The sequence below is a fragment of the Lissotriton helveticus genome, chromosome 5_1, assembly GCF_964261635.1.
Source record: "Lissotriton helveticus chromosome 5_1, aLisHel1.1, whole genome shotgun sequence".
Lineage (NCBI taxonomy): Eukaryota > Metazoa > Chordata > Amphibia > Caudata > Salamandridae > Lissotriton > Lissotriton helveticus.
Window position 1 is genome coordinate 300614636 of NC_136065.1, and position 15909 is coordinate 300630544.

Sequence of the window (15909 nt, forward strand, 5' to 3'; positions counted from 1 at the left end):
CTACATTAAGCCTGTTCTGTGCCATGGCTACCGTGGGACTTGAACATAGGTTAATTTAGTGACTAACAAGGATTGTGGTAGTCATCCACTCCAAATAATAATCCAGTTTCTTACAACGACCTCCTCTCTCCATGTTCCCTTTACTTTTGATCTCCCTCTCTCTAAAAGGGCTCAAGTAAGAACCCTCTGCCTATGCAACAGATTGTGCATTCCTATACCAATGACCTGTTATGCAACCATCTGGCTCAATGAATAACTAAGCACAGGTGAGCAGGACTGCATTTCTGTTTCAGTCTCTATGGCCTGTTGCAGCCAAAACTAGTGCGCCAGGGCTTTGAGCACTACTGTACTCCAACTGGGTAAAGAAGTTATTTCCTTTGAACACTTGACCCTCAAATGGTAGTTAGTAAGAAGCATTCAAGGCTTACTTCGAGGAGGAGAAAGTAGGTTAGGAACTCATACCATTTGACACAGTAGTCAAGGTTTCAATGTCCAGTCAGAGCGATTGCATTTAAAATGAATGTCTTTCTTTAGAGGTAGGTGAAGTATAGAAGACATAAATATTTTCACACAAAATGACAATAGCTAAGGGAAATACAGATTTAACAAAAGGCATAGTTCTATCATTGCCGAAGCCCATCCTCAATCCTCACATGAAGCCAATGTCATCTGGGTCAGTCTCAGCCACTTAGATGCAAACTCTTGTGGTTCTGGGAAGGCTCAGTTCATGAAGTTTGCAATGTGGATTGAGAGACCTAGGCCTTGTTCTCAAGGGCAGGAAACACTAATTCCTTCCAAGTCCAAACGAATACAGAAACATTATTATGGAGGGCTAGTTCTTGTGCAGTTCAGTGGCACTTGCCCAGAAGGGGAGAGCGTCGTCCGCTACTTGCAGGGTATGTTTCAGGAGATCATGGGGGAAGCACAAGATTTCGAAATCCGCATAGACAGGGCGCACAGAGTTGGCCTGACGCGCCGCACACCTGCACCCCCTCCCGATATCCTAGCCTTCCTGCCCGACTTCCCTTTAAAGGAGAGAATCCTGCGGGAGGCGCGACAGAAGCATCCCCTTATGCATCAGAGACACCCAGTGACACTATCAGGATCTCTCGGCCATCACCCTTCAAAAACAGAAAGCCTTCAAACCTGTCACAACGTTCCTCTGCGATAAGGGAGTCCCCTACTCCTGGGGTCACCTTTTCAGACTGATTTTTAAATGAAATGGGTCCCTGCATCAAATGAGGTCATTGCAAGACACCTGCGCCCTTCTGGGTATCGATCTTCACGATTACACTTCCTCGCCAGATAATTCGCAAGGACCCCTGCCTGCGCGGTCGCAGCGTCCACTAGAGCATGGGTGGCAAAGGGTTAATCACAATCGCTTATCTAGAACCTCTGGGAAACCGGATTCTGCTACTGTGGCCCAGGAACAGGCCTTGGCCATTCAAGAGGTGGCCAGAGAAGCATCGACGGCGGACTGACCGGACTAAATGAGGGGTTGCCATCGCAGCAATGCAAGTCGGGGAGGGGAGTGGAGTGGACGGGGGGCCGGAGAGGTCGCCAATGCCACAAGTCCCTTCACATGACTTTACCACAGGCCTGAGTGGGGGGTTACCTGGCCTGGGACTATGATGCAATTAGGGGTTCTTCATGTTGGGGTTAGGGTGGGGGACGGAGGGTGGCGAGTTGGGGGGGGGGGGCGGACGAGCGGGTTGGGGTGGGGGTAGGAGTTGGGCGAGTTGCAGGGTTGCGGGGAGGGGGGTGGGAACCAGTGTGCCGACTGGGGCAGAGCCCGGCGCGCGAGGTGCAATGCGACAGCAGTGGGCGACTCACGCACACGCCACTCACTGACACACAGATGGCTGATGCTACCTTAAAAATTCTAACATTGGATGTGAAGGGCCTCAATAAACCCCCTAAAACGGTGAGCGGTACTATCATATCTAGAACACTCTGGTGCCGCGCTATGCCTACTTCAAGAAACGCATTTACTCTCTAAAGATTGGCACAGAATGAGGTCCCGTGTGTTCCCTCAACAATTCTTCTCCTCCACCCCTGACAAAAAGGCGGGAGTCTCGATTCTGGTTGCCAGGCACTTCCGTGGTCAAGTTAGAGATAAAGTGGGGGAGATCAAAGGCAGGCTTCTTGCCCATAGCATCACAGTGGGGAACATGCAGCTGACAGTGGGATCCCTATATGCCCCGAACACAGGACAAGAGCCTATCCTACAAAACGCTATATCGGAGGCCTTGCGCTCCTCCGACCCCTTACTACTCTGGGGTGGGGGGGCCTCAACTTGGTGATCGACAGGGACAGATTGGGCCATCGCTATGGCAACACAGGAGCTATCTCAGGGGCAGGTAAAGACTGGTTAAAGCAAAGGGGGCTAGAAGATCTGTGGCGGGCTAAGCACCCTGGGGCATCACACTACACTTTCTACTCGCATGTGCATCATACCCATGCTAGATTAGACCACTTCATAGGCTCCTCTGAGCTGGATGCCCGGGTGGTGGATGTGGATATCACCCCGGCGGCCATCTCCGACCATGATGCCGTGGAGATCACAATCAGAATCCCTAGCGTCAAGAGTCCCCCTGGCAGATGGAGGTTGAGGGAAGCCCTCTTACAGCGCGCAGAGGTAGTCCAGCAGATCCGAAAGCGCATCACTGATTACAAGGCGGTCAATGACCACCCTGATACACCTATGACAGCAGTGTGGGGGGCGTTAAAAGCAGTAGTGCAGGGCGAACTAAATCGCCATAGAGGCGGCGGAGGCCAAAGATCGTAAAGCCAAACGAGAAGTCCTCACAGCTAAGGTCGTAGAATTGGAAGGGGGCCCCAAGAATCTGGAAACAACTAAAAGATGCTAGGGCACAATTGGCGAGTCTGGACATGGACCGGGCTGAGTGCGCGGCTCTCCGCCTATGGCATACCTATTATGTCAGGGGGAACAAAACGGGGCGTCTTCTTGCGAGCGCGCTGTGGGCTAAGGTTCAACGCTCAAAAATCCTATTCCTGCATAATGAGAGGGGAGACGAAATAGGTGATGAGGCACAAATAGCGGGGGCGTTTAGGGACTATTACGCGTCCCTGTACAAGGCATACCTCATATCAGAGGCTGAAGCGGACTCTTACTTACGGGGCGCAGCAACTACCGCGCTAAATTCAGCGAACGCGAGCGCTCTGGATGAGACTATTCGCATCGAAGAGGTGATCAGCGCTATCTCTCGTCTCAAACCCTTAAAGTCGCCAGGCCCAGACGGCTTCTATAAACTTTCTGCCCGCTGCTGGCCCCGCTGCTCACGAAGATTTTTAATTCTTTTCAGGGCCCCGGATCCATCCCATCCGATATGCTGGAAGCGGATGTAATAGAATTGCCCAAGCCCAGCAAAGATGCCACTCAATGCTCCGCTTACCGGCCAATTTCTTTACTCAATCTTTACGAGTGTGCTGGCCTCGAGGCTTGGACCTTGTCTCCCGGAGATCACAGAGCCGGATCAGTCTGGCTTTATCCCAGGCAGACAATGCAGTGACAACACCAAATGCTTCCTTCACTTGATCAACAAAGCCCATTTCCAGCAATCCGACTCGGTACTCTTAGCCACTGACGCTTAAAAGGCTTTGGACCGCGTCGATTGGGGCTTTTTAAGGAAGGTTTTAACACACTTCGGGGTGGGAGAGCGTTTTCAAGCCTGAGTTGCAAGCTGCTACCATGGCCCTCAGGCTTAATGGCTTATGCTCCCGTCCCTTTGAAATTCAACACGGCACCAGGCAGAGGTGTCCCCTCTCCTGTTTGCGCTTTATGTCGAGCGGCTAGCATAGAGAGTGCGCGACCGCCCTGACATCCGAGGTATAACTTTTGGCGGGGAACCACATTCCATCAGCCTGTATGCGGCTGACATTTTGGCGGCTTTTGACCATCCCGAGCGCTCAGTGCCGGCCTTCCTGGAAGAGATTGAGACCTTCGGCAGGGTGTCGGGCTTTCGGATGAATAAAGGGAAATCACTGGTCTTGCCATTGGGCAAAAATGATCACACTAACCATGGAGCACCTGTGAACGGAGGGGGATTGCTAACCCAGATGCAACTCCCCTACCTGGGTATCACCCTTACACCATCTACAGATCAGACGGTAGCTTTGAACTATGCTAACATAACCACGCATATTCAAAAGGACCTGGAGCGATGGGCGAAACAGCCACTGTCCCTGCTGGGAAGGATCGCGGCTGTGAAAATGTCGACGCTCCCCAAGATATTATATATCTTTCAAACTATCCCCATGGCCCCACCGACAGGGAATATTAAAAACCTGCAAGCGTCGATCCAGCATTTCATCTGGATGGGGAAGAGACTGCGAATGCACAAACACTTGGCGTATCGTGGGAGAGATGAGGGGGGTCTGGGGATTCCCAACTTACACCAATACTTTCAAGCAGCGCAGTTGAGGTACTTATTGTAATGGTATAGGCCCGAATCGGAGAAGAGATGGCTCTTCCAAGACAGGGCCATGGCCCAAACATCTTTGTGGAAAATACCATTCCTTCGCCGCCTTCACAGGCCGAGATATCTCCAGAACTCACCCAATACGCGCACCATACTGAAAGTGTGGGACTCGGTCACTGACGGACGAGAGCTCACAACCTTCCCTTCGATGCTTACTCCTCTATTGGACAACCCAGAGTTCCCCCCTGGCACTGATCCCCAATCGTTTCCACAATGACGAGGCTCCAGCTGTAGATCGGCGGGGCATCTCTTTGACTTAGAGGGCTTTATCCCATTCACCGAGCTGTCCCGGGGGGTACGATATCTCCTCGCTGCAGCTCTTTCAATATTTCCAACTTAGGCATTGGCTCACGCAACCTGCGATTGGCCCATTGGTTGGTAGGCGTATGACTGAGTTCGAGAAATGGCTGGTTACGAAGGACTCGGAATGAGGCCTTATCACGGACCTCTATAAGCTGCTCTCTCCTCTCCCCGAGGCTCACCACACCGCAGGGCAGAGGCGTTGGGAGGAGGAACTAGGGAGAACACTGACACTTCGAGAATGGCGGTCGATATATTATAGGGCCAACCACACAGCTAGGAATACAGCAGGTAGAGACTCGGCAATGAAGTTGGCCACGTATTGGTACCTCACACCTGCTAGGCTCCATAGGGGCAATCCATCCCGGAGCGCGTCCTGTAGGAGGGGATGTGGGGAAACAGGCACTTTGACACATCTCTTATGGGACTGATCAGAAGTCAAGGCATATTGGACAGCGGTACTCAACGATATAGATAGTTTCCTAGACACCGAAATACCACGTTTTCCAGCCTACACCATTCTAGGACTCGCGAATGCACTCACTTTTCCTCTGAAATCCAATAGGGGGCGCCAAATGGGTCTTGCGATACAGGCTGCCTCCCAGCACATCCTATCCCTCTGGGGGACTAGCACGCGGCCCACCCACACGGGCTAGTTACATAGACTTTGGTTTACATTAGGGATGGAGCGTATCCAAGCCACACTTACGCAGACCACAGCTACATTTCACACGGTTTGGCAGCCACTACTTACACTTCTCTCTCAAGAGTTTAATGAAATTACGTGCCCTAGATACCTCCGCCTCCTGCGCTTGACAGATACAGATCATGCCACACCAGAGTCTAAAAAGGAAGCACCGTGAATGCGCCGTCATTGAGATACTTTCCATTCACAAGGTTCGGCACACTGGTTGGGGAGGGGGGAGTTTTTGGGGGTGGGAGTGGGGTTTGTTACTTCGGTTTTTGCCAATTTGGCTTCACGGACAATTATTGCTTAAAGCCACAACTCATTGGGATGATACCACGAGCGAACGACAGTGAGACTTCTATGCTATGCCATATGATGTGGTTCCTTCAGCATGTCATTTGCCTTTTCGTGTGGCCTCCATATTGCACTGTACTGTTTATGCTTTTTTTTTTTTAACTAATAAAACAAATTAAAACAAAAAAAAAAAAGGTACCAAGTTCAAAATTCATAATTTGAGCCTTTTCAGTCCAGGAAACCCCGGTCATGGGAACACGTGCTAACTGTAAAATGAATGAACAGCAGATCAAATGTAAGATAAGCACAGAACCATGGCACTGTTAAGAAATTATTTCTATAGTGATTAATTGCTCGGGCATGAAAGGAGTCTGCTTAAGGATAGCGAACACATAAATACACTTCAGGCCTTGCCTTCTACTTGGGGCACGAGTGGTCCCGGTGGAAGTAATCTCAACGGGCACACAGGCATATTATTATTATAACTATCACATCATTAGGCTAGACAGGTCTTCGGACAAGACGGGCGGGGGAATTGCATGCATTTTTAGAAGCAACCTCTCCGTTACTAAAATCCCCTCCCCCTCCCTCTCCTCCTGTGAACTCCTCTGCCTCGACATCACCAGCGAGGGCAAACAAGTTTGTGCTTTACATCTCATCTATCACCCGCCTGGTGACAATCTCATATTCACCCAACAACTCATGGACATGATCACTTCCAATGCCGGTCGGCAGACCACCCAAGTCTACCTGGGTGACTTCAATCTCCACTGGAACGATCGAAAAGACACAGTGGTGAATAGTCTCAAAACTTTCCTTAATGCGCTTGACCTCACCCAAATTTGCGATAGACCAACACACGACAAAGGCTCAATACTTGATCTCATCATTGCCAAAGAGAATTCTACACAACTGGAGACGATTCTACCCTGCGACTGGTCAGACCACCACATTATCACCTTCTTTATCAATGAAAAAGTTAAACCTAACCCGGCTCAACCAATCAAAACCAAAACATAGAAAAGGGACATGAAGAATCTCAACCCCTCTACCCTGCCTCCCCACATCGGCAATCTCCTCCTTCCCCCTTCAGGTGCCTCGGATGTTCAATCACTGACTGACCACTACCTTGAATCTATGAATACATTAGTCAATGAAGTCGCCCCACTGCAACTGAAGAGAGTCTCCACCAAAACTTCTAAACCCTGGTATGACGACAGACTCAATGACGACAGGCGTTCGATGCGAATGGCAGAGCGCACCTGGAGAGCGGACCCTTCAGCATTGCACCTCAAAAGGCTTAAAAACAAGAGAAATGCCTACTTCAGGAAAATAAAGCGCACAAAGTTGGACTTCTTCAGCCGCCAGTTGGACCAAGCAAAAAACAGGCCAAGAAAACTGTTCGAACTAATCAAGACCCAAACAAAGGCACAACCCTTACAATCAAATAGCACAACAAGCGACACCCCACACTGTGAAGACTTCTCTGCTTTCTTTAAGCTAAAGACTGACAACATAAGAAATGACCTCATCATGGATGTAAGCCGATTCCCCAACCACACCAGAATGGCTAACACTCAACCTAAAAACAGGGCGTCTTGGCTGTGCTTCGATACCTACTCGGAAGAAACAATACACAAACTGCTCTGCACCTTGAAGCCCTCTAATCACCTCACAGACCCTCTACCTGCTAATGCTGTAAAAGACTTCATCCCCTTGCTCCTCCCTCTCTGGACCAAAATAATCAACTGTTCCCTGCAACAAGGCCTCATTCCAGACGCCCTCAAGGTGGGGCAAGTCACGCCTAGACTCAAGAAACCTACAGCTGATCCGTCTGACCTAAACAATTACCGGCCCATCACCAATATCCCCACCCTGGCCAAACTGCTGGAGAAATGTGTCCAACTCCAACTAACAAGACACATTGACCAATTTGACCTCCTCAACTCTCATCAATCAGGCTTCCGAGCGAAACATAGCACGGAAACAGCTATGACACACAGAACCTTGAAAGCTCCTGAGGCGGAAAGCCGGAGACGAAGCACTTTTTTAAAATTGTTTATGTGTCACAATTCGCCGAAATACTCTGCATTTTAAAACTTCACTCACCCGTTTACCTCTCTGGAGCGGGCTCAGAATTACCTAAACAGCGACCCCTTCGCTGCAACGCTAAACCACCAAACAAACTTCTCTGACGCCATTCTCGGCGAGGGAGAGAGGCCACGCCCACCCGCCGCCCACGGTACTTAAACGCTGCCTTCAGCGCGACAAATTCAGAACCTTGAAAGCTCCTGAGGCGGAAAGCCGGGAGACGAAGCACTTTTTTAAAATTGTTTATGTGTCACAATTCGCCGAAATACTCTGCATTTTAAAACTTCACTCACCCGTTTACCTCTCTGGAGCGGGCTCAGAATTACCTAAACAGCGACCCCTTCGCTGCAACGCTAAACCACCAAACAAACTTCTCTGACGCCATTCTCGGCGAGGGAGAGAGGCCACGTCCACTTTAAGGCCACGCCCACCCGCCGCCCACGGTACTTAAACGCTGCCTTCAGCGCGACAAATTCAGAACCTTGAAAGCTCCTGAGGCGGAAGCCGGGAGACGAAGCACTTTTTTAAAATTGTTTATGTGTCACAATTCGCCGAAATACTCTGCATTTTAAAACTTCACTCACCCGTTTACCTCTCTGGAGCGGGCTCAGAATTACCTAAACAGCGACCCCTTCGCTGCAACGCTAAACCACCAAACAAACTTCTCTGACGCCATTCTCGGCGAGGGAGAGAGGCCACGCCCACCTTAAGGCCACGCCCACCCGCCGCCCACGGTACTTAAACGCTGCCTTCAGCGCGACAAATTCAGAACCTTGAAAGCTCCTGAGGCGGAAAGCCGGGAGACGAAGCACTTTTTTTTAAAAATTGTTTATGTGTCACAATTCGCCGAAATACTCTGCATTTTAAAACTTCACTCACCCGTTTACCTCTCTGGAGCGGGCTCAGAATTACCTAAACAGCGACCCCTTCGCTGCAACGCTAAACCACCAAACAAACTTCTCTGACGCCATTCTCGGCGAGGGAGAGAGGCCACGCCCACGCCCACCCGCCGCCCACGGTACTTAAACGCTGCCTTCAGCGCGACAAATTCAGAACCTTGAAAGCTCCTGAGGCGGAAAGCCGGGAGACGAAGCACTTTTTTTTAAAAATTGTTTATGTGTCACAATTCGCCGAAATACTCTGCATTTTAAAACTTCACTCACCCGTTTACCTCTCTGGAGCGGGCTCAGAATTACCTAAACAGCGACCCCTTCGCTGCAACGCTAAACCACCAAACAAACTTCTCTGACGCCATTCTCGGCGAGGGAGAGAGGCCACGCCCACTTTAAGGCCACGCCCACCCGCCCTTTTTCCTACACATTTAAGATGTGCAACTACCGGACGCGCAGCGGACGGGCGCAGCGGGCGCGCCGTCAGCGCGCCGAAGGCGCGCCAAAGGCAAGCCCGTCTGGGCCCGTCCGGGCCCAGAAGGCCCTAGGCCCCGTCACTATGTCGGGTACTCCTCAGGCTCGAGTAATGTACACAGCGGATACTTTACACGACTTACGACCCAAGAACATCCTAGCCTGCCACCACTCATTTACTGCAGGTAAGGCATTCTCGACCTGTCCACAATGCAATCCGACTCCTATCCTGAAATCACCCACCCTTGTTTTGAAACTAGGACTTCTTAACTGCCGCTCCCTCCCCAAACATGCCACCGAAATGAACCTCCTGATCCAGAACCAGGAGTTTGACCTACTGTTCATAACGGAAACATGGCTCACTGACAACACCGACTCGGATGTTGTCATGGCCCTCCCCACCGGGTATATCTGCCAAGCCCTTAATAGACCTAGAGGGAGAGGAGGCGGGGTAGCTATAATCCACAGGGAACAATTTACCTGCCGGATGACCAACGCTGGTATTGAGGATTGCGAGAGCGGTCAATTCTCCATCCAAATCTCCCCAGCTCTTACCCTGGCAGGGCTTCTAATCTACCGCCCCCCAGGGGCCCCGGGTAATTTTATCAACGCTGTATTCGAATCCGTTTCACAACTAGCTTCTTCCACCCCCAACTTCCTTATATTAGGTGACTTGAACGTCCATTTTCTGGACCCCACGGATCGAGCAGCATCGGACATTAGACACGACTTAACTTCTTTAGATATTCGTCTAGTGAATAACGAGCCTACCCATGATAAGGGCCATCTATTGGATCCGATCCTCACCAACATAGCAACAATGACCATTAACCTACCGGTGACCTTACCATGGACGGACCACTTTCTGGTCCCCTTTTTCTGGGAAATCCCCACACCCACTTACTCAATCCCTAAAAACCAAGTTACCGACCGACAATGGCGCAAACTATCACCTGAGATATGGGCTGACTCTCTTGCAGAGTCCATCCCTGCGCTCTCCTCTGACCCCGATACAGCTGACAAACAATTCAGCGATTGGATCACTTCCTCCCTGGATATGCTGCTTCCGAAAACTACCACCCTCAAACAACCTAAAAGAATACCCCCCGCTTTGTGGTACACCCCAGAGCTCAAAGTTCTGCGTCAAGAGTGTAAAAAAACCGACTGCTCCTGGAGGCGCGACAAAACAACAACCAACAAGAACATCTACTCTATTTCTCTTCTGACCTACAAAACTGCTATTCATAAAACCAAAAGCATGTTTTTTCAGGAGAGAATAGAGAAAGCAGGAAGCTCCAGTAAGGAAGCGTACGCCATCCTTAAAGAGCTGTCAAAACCCCAAGGACAAGGACTAGGACCTACTTCCGATCCTAAAGTCGACCTGGAGAAATGCCAGCAACTGGCCAACTTCTTCCACGACAAAATCCGACGAATTCTGGAATCTATCCCCCCCTCCAGTCCTGAGGAAGAAATCGCTCTCCCACACACCTCCACCTGTCTGTCCACGTGGGGCCAGGTCACGGTAGACGAGGTGAGAAATACGTTCAACTCCATGAAGAGCGGTTCCCCTAGTGACCCTGCTCCTCTCCGCATCCTTAAAGAGGTAGCCCCTACTATCATCCCCTCCCTTACCCATCTAATTAATACCTCACTCCAACAAGGAGTTGTACCCTCAAGCTGGAAGAAGGCGGTGGTAAAAGCCCTACTGAAGAAACCTACGCTCGACCCCGAGAACCTGGCTAATTACAGGCCCATCTCCCTACTGCCTGGAGTGAGCAAGGTCGCAGAAAAATTGGTCAACAGGAAACTCTCGCAGTTCCTAGAGGCCAATAACAAATTAAAAAGCTCCCAGACGGGCTTCCGACCTGGACAGGGCACGGACATCGCCCTCCTGGCTGCGGTAGAGGAGGCCAGAGCGCTACTGGATGGGGGAGGATCAGTGGCAGTGATCCTCCTCGACCTTAGCGCAGCGTTCGATACCGTAGACCACCAACTCCTCATCGAAAGATTGGCTAGAGTTGGAGTGGAAGGTACAGCCCTATCCTGGCTTTCTTCTTTCCTGGCCCAACGGTCTTACCAGATTTGGGAAAAGAACGCCCGCTCCTCCGAAATGCCCCTCCAATGTGGTGTTCCTCAGGGCTCTTCCCTGAGCCCTACTTTATTTAATATCTATATGTCCACATTGGAGGAGGTTATCACCCCTTTCGGAGTGAGCGTCGTCAGCTACGCCGACGACACACAACTAGTGGTGTCTCTGTCCCATCCCAAGCAACAGAAAGCTGATCTCTTCAACTGCCTTACGCAGGTCCATCGTTGGATGAACAGATCAGCCCTAAAGCTTAATGGGACAAAAACTGAGGTCCTTATACTGGGCCCGAAAGGAACCTCACTTCCCCTGGACAGCTGGCCAGCTTGCTTGGGTCCGCCCCCTGACCCAAAAACAGAGGTGAAAAGTCTGGGTGTGTGGATCGATTCCGATCTCTCTTTCACTTCACAAGCTAAGAAGGTGGCGGGGACCTGCTTTGGTCTCTTAAAATCTCTGAGGAAAGTCCTGCCCCTTCTCCCCCCTAAATCCCAAAAACTATTAGTCCAAGGTCTCATAATATCGAGGCTGGACTATAGTAATGTGATTTACCTGGGTGCTCCCGAAGCGACCCTTACTAAACTGCAGATAATTCAGAACACGGCCGCCCGGATCATCACTAACACCTCGGCCAGATCATCTGCTAAACCCGCTCTCAAACTCCTCCACTGGCTCCCCATAAGGGAGAGAGTCAAATTTAAGGCCCTATGTCTCGTCCACAAAACGCTGCACAACCAAGGCCCTCCTGTCCTCAGTAATTCTGTCACCCCCTACAGAAATTCTAGATCCCTCCGTTCCAATGCAGAAAACCTTATCAACACCCCAAGATTCAGGAAAACCCGAACAGGAGGAAGACGTTTCTCGGTACAAGCCTCCCGCCTTTGGAATTCTCTTCCTCGTAACCTACGACTGGAACCTCAATACCTGCGCTTCAGGAAGCTGTTAAAAACCCATCTCTTTCCCTAACCTGTGCACCCCCCCCCCCCTGTCTCTGATCTTTCATCCTCCCTTTTCTCCTATCTCAGTTTCTTGCCCCGCTGACTGGTGAATTCAGGGTTCCTCAGCGCTGGGATACCTCCGGGTGACTATCGCGCTTTATAAAAATAAATAATAATAATAATAATAATTGATGACGCCCTCCAAATTCTGGATCGCAATGAGTCCTGCCTCCTCATCCTTCTTGACCTCTCGTCAGCATTTGACACGGTCAAACATGAGAACTTGCTGGAGCTGCTAAGCACTAGAATGGGTCTATCGGGAACGGTTCTCAAATGCTTTTCGTCCTTCCTTCACAACCGGTCTCAGAAGTTCAAGATCGACAATGTGCTATCTTCACCTGTGCCTGCAGATCTAGGTGTTCCACAAGGATCCTCCCTCTCCCCCACATTGTTCAACCTCGTCATGGAACCGCTCGCCACCTTCCTCCAAGCTTCTAATGTCCAATTCCATATGTACGCCGACGACACACAACTGTACCTAAAGCTTCAATCCCCGGAAGATATCAAAAATCTGAATTCCACGCTTATTAACACTCAATCTTGGCTAGCCGATAATCACCTCAAACTAAATGCTCTGAAAACTGAGTTCCTTCTCATCTCACCCCCGGCGAAAAATTCCACCACCCAAACATGGCTCAACAACCTAACAGCACTCAATGTCCAACCCACCATCGTGGACTCAGCGAAATCCCTGGGCATCACACTGGACGCCAAGCTCAACATGCAGCAGCACGTCAGCAAAGCCACAAAAGCAGCTAATTTCCAAATCAACACACTGAGGAAAATCAAACCCTTCCTCCCTGCTGAAGACTTCCAAACTGCTGTACAAGCGTTAGTCATCCCTCGAATAGACTACGGAATTGTGGCCCTCAGCGGACTCCCGCTATCCACAACAGCACCCTTAAGAGCCTCCCTGAACGCTGCTGCAAGACTCATTACTGGCTCAAGAAAACATTCGCATATTTCCCCAGACTTAAAGTCCCTAAAATGGCTGCCTTTTGAAGCCAGAATACAACTAAAAATTGCAGTTATGACACACGCGGCCGTGCACCACAATGCACCCAACTACCTCGCTCAAAAGTTGTCTATATCAGGAGGTTCGAGATCCAATAGAAGCTCAAAAAATCTACTCCTGAAACCCCGTAGATCCCGGAAAGAGAAAACCTACAAGCGCTCCTTCTCAGGAATGGCACCCAGGATCTGGAATGCGCTCCCTCCTGAAACAAGGCGTATCTCCTCCACTGCACTCTTCAAGAAAGAGGTGAAAACAATCCTTCTGGCCAAGATCTCCTGAACCTTATAGGTGCTGGATCAGAGACTCTGCATTGCCTTGTGTCAATGCTCACCTTGTCCTTTGGCACTATACCTCTACTTGATGACTATACTAAAACACTGGTATAAGCCTTCCACACACCCAAGATGTACCTGAACACCTCTGTCGTGGGATCAATGACTTGTGCCGTCTCATATTACTTGTTTACCTGACTGTATATTGATATGTTTTATGTATGTTATTATTATCCTTTCATATTAGTGACTACTACATTGCTCCCACTACCTCTGTTCATTCCTACTGCCCCTACCCTGTCATTGTGAAGCGCTCTGATATCTGCAAAGATCTTGTTCGCGCTATATAAAACTTTGAATAAATAAAATAAATAAATAAATAAATGGGACCCAAGTCTCAATTGATCTACCCCCCACCACCCCCTAGTAGGTTTGTGATCAATGAGAACCCAATGCTGTGTGTGCACTCTTGACCCCAGTGAGGGAGCGTTGGGTCATGAAGCAGTGCATGTCCCTCACTGATGCAAACTACGTCAGAGGCAGTGCACGACTATCAGCATGTGCTGTGCAGGGGAAGATGACTACAGAGAATGGTCCTTGAGAGGCTTTGTCTCTCTATGTGTACCATATATACTCACAATATATTTGCGAGACGTCAAACAGAATTGCCCTTTGAAGCCAAAAAACAATTCATTTCGCAACCCACTGCTACTCGCATTGAGACACCCGCTATTGCTGAATTTACCGAGCTAGCTATGGAGTTACTACCATAAGGTTTATGGTATGACGTTTGGATCACCTATATATCGCTTAATTTCTGTGGGGTTTTTGTTTGTGCTCAAAGCAAAGGTTTTGCTAGCGGTAGAATTGCTTCAAGCATACATTTTTTTTTTTACAAACGTGTGCTGGAGCTGCAACCACTGGACTCGCAAAACATTCGTTTGTGAATTTAAACACTGTATAGACAGTACAATAAGATGGTGAGTCGTGCGCCTTCTGTACATGATTAAATACCATGCATACAATTTCACCACCATGACATCATTCTTGCATAATATTCTTAAATAACGAACAAATCACAAGTATTAACCATGAATAAAATCGCCCAGTCTTAGTACCAAACAGGTGCTTTTCCTGTGACTAGACAAAAAAGCTCAGTCACCCCATATATACCACGGTTGTATACATACCTGAAGCTCCAATTGGGGAGGTAGCCGGTGTCGTGCTCTGAACATTGAGGCCAAGGCTGTGGGAAGGACCTGGGACAGAAGCCGCCACCGGTGGGCCAGGAGGGTTCTCTCTTTGTGGAGAAGTAAGTGGCGTAGTGGGCTGAGATGATGGTCCTCCAGCCAGTCGAGCTAGCCGCCGTCGGCGAATCTAAAATGCAGAACAAGCATTGGCAATGCCAATAGGCCTGGCTTTAAAAGGAAAGTTGTATGGCAATGTGAAGCATTACACGTAAATAGCATGTGAATAGATATGCATTTGTGTGAAAGCAAAAAACTAGAATAACATTGACGTAGGTCCAAGGGTCATGCCAGCAGCCTGGTCAAGCCAGACCTAAACATCCATGTAGGTTAATGAATGTTCTCCTCCCATCTGCGCTGGTGCCAGAGAAAAACAAATTATCTAGTTATACACTTTAATAGTGTTACGCTGTGACGTGCACCCCAACCCCCGCCCCTCCTCCCCCCTTTTAAAGATTAAGCTCCGGCAGCTGAATTAAACAAAATAATCATAGCTGTGTGCAGGGTAAGCACTTTCGTTGTTGTTGAAGGAACACACAACGTCACCCCAGTCAAAACATGTGCTCCTGGTTCCCAACATGTGGGAGGAACCAGAGCCCCTCTCCTGGTGATTGCTCACATAGTTGCCTGTCGACAGCTACGCTTTCAAGCTAGACCGTACAAACAGAGCGGAGCAAAAAACTGCTGCAACGAATTTGCATGGGCCTGTACAGATGGGTTGAAGATTCTACAGCTTGCAGGTCAAAAATATAGTAGGGATGCCTACAGAAAAGTGCATGACACACAACAGAATCATTTTCTTAGAACCATGACTGCGACCTGCTCTCAACAGTGACAGATTGGCATCATCAATCTGTGGACAGAAACAAACATTGAGCTCCAAATCGGGGTGTATGGATACTGAGCCTGGCGCCCACATGGACATTCACAGTTGCACAATTCGACCCCAACAGATTGTTCCGCAGACTCACACATACACCCCAAAAGACCAACCCCAACCATTGTATCTCCCCCTAGCAGATCACCACACTTTACCCCCAGCAACCAGACATCCC

The 15909-nt window shown here is 49.6% G+C and overlaps 1 protein-coding gene across 3 annotated transcripts in view; it reads right to left on the bottom strand.

The window, feature by feature from the left end:
* The window catches only part of UBE4B (ubiquitination factor E4B), a 1139522-nt gene that overhangs the window by 1069572 nt on the left and 54041 nt on the right, over window positions 1-15909 (bottom strand). For all 3 annotated transcript variants that reach the window (XM_078642268.1, XM_078642270.1, XM_078642267.1), the window contains exon 2: window positions 14798-14984. In XM_078642268.1, coding sequence (XP_078498394.1) covers window positions 14798-14984 — 187 coding nt within the window. The remainder of the gene's footprint in view (window positions 1-14797; window positions 14985-15909) is intronic.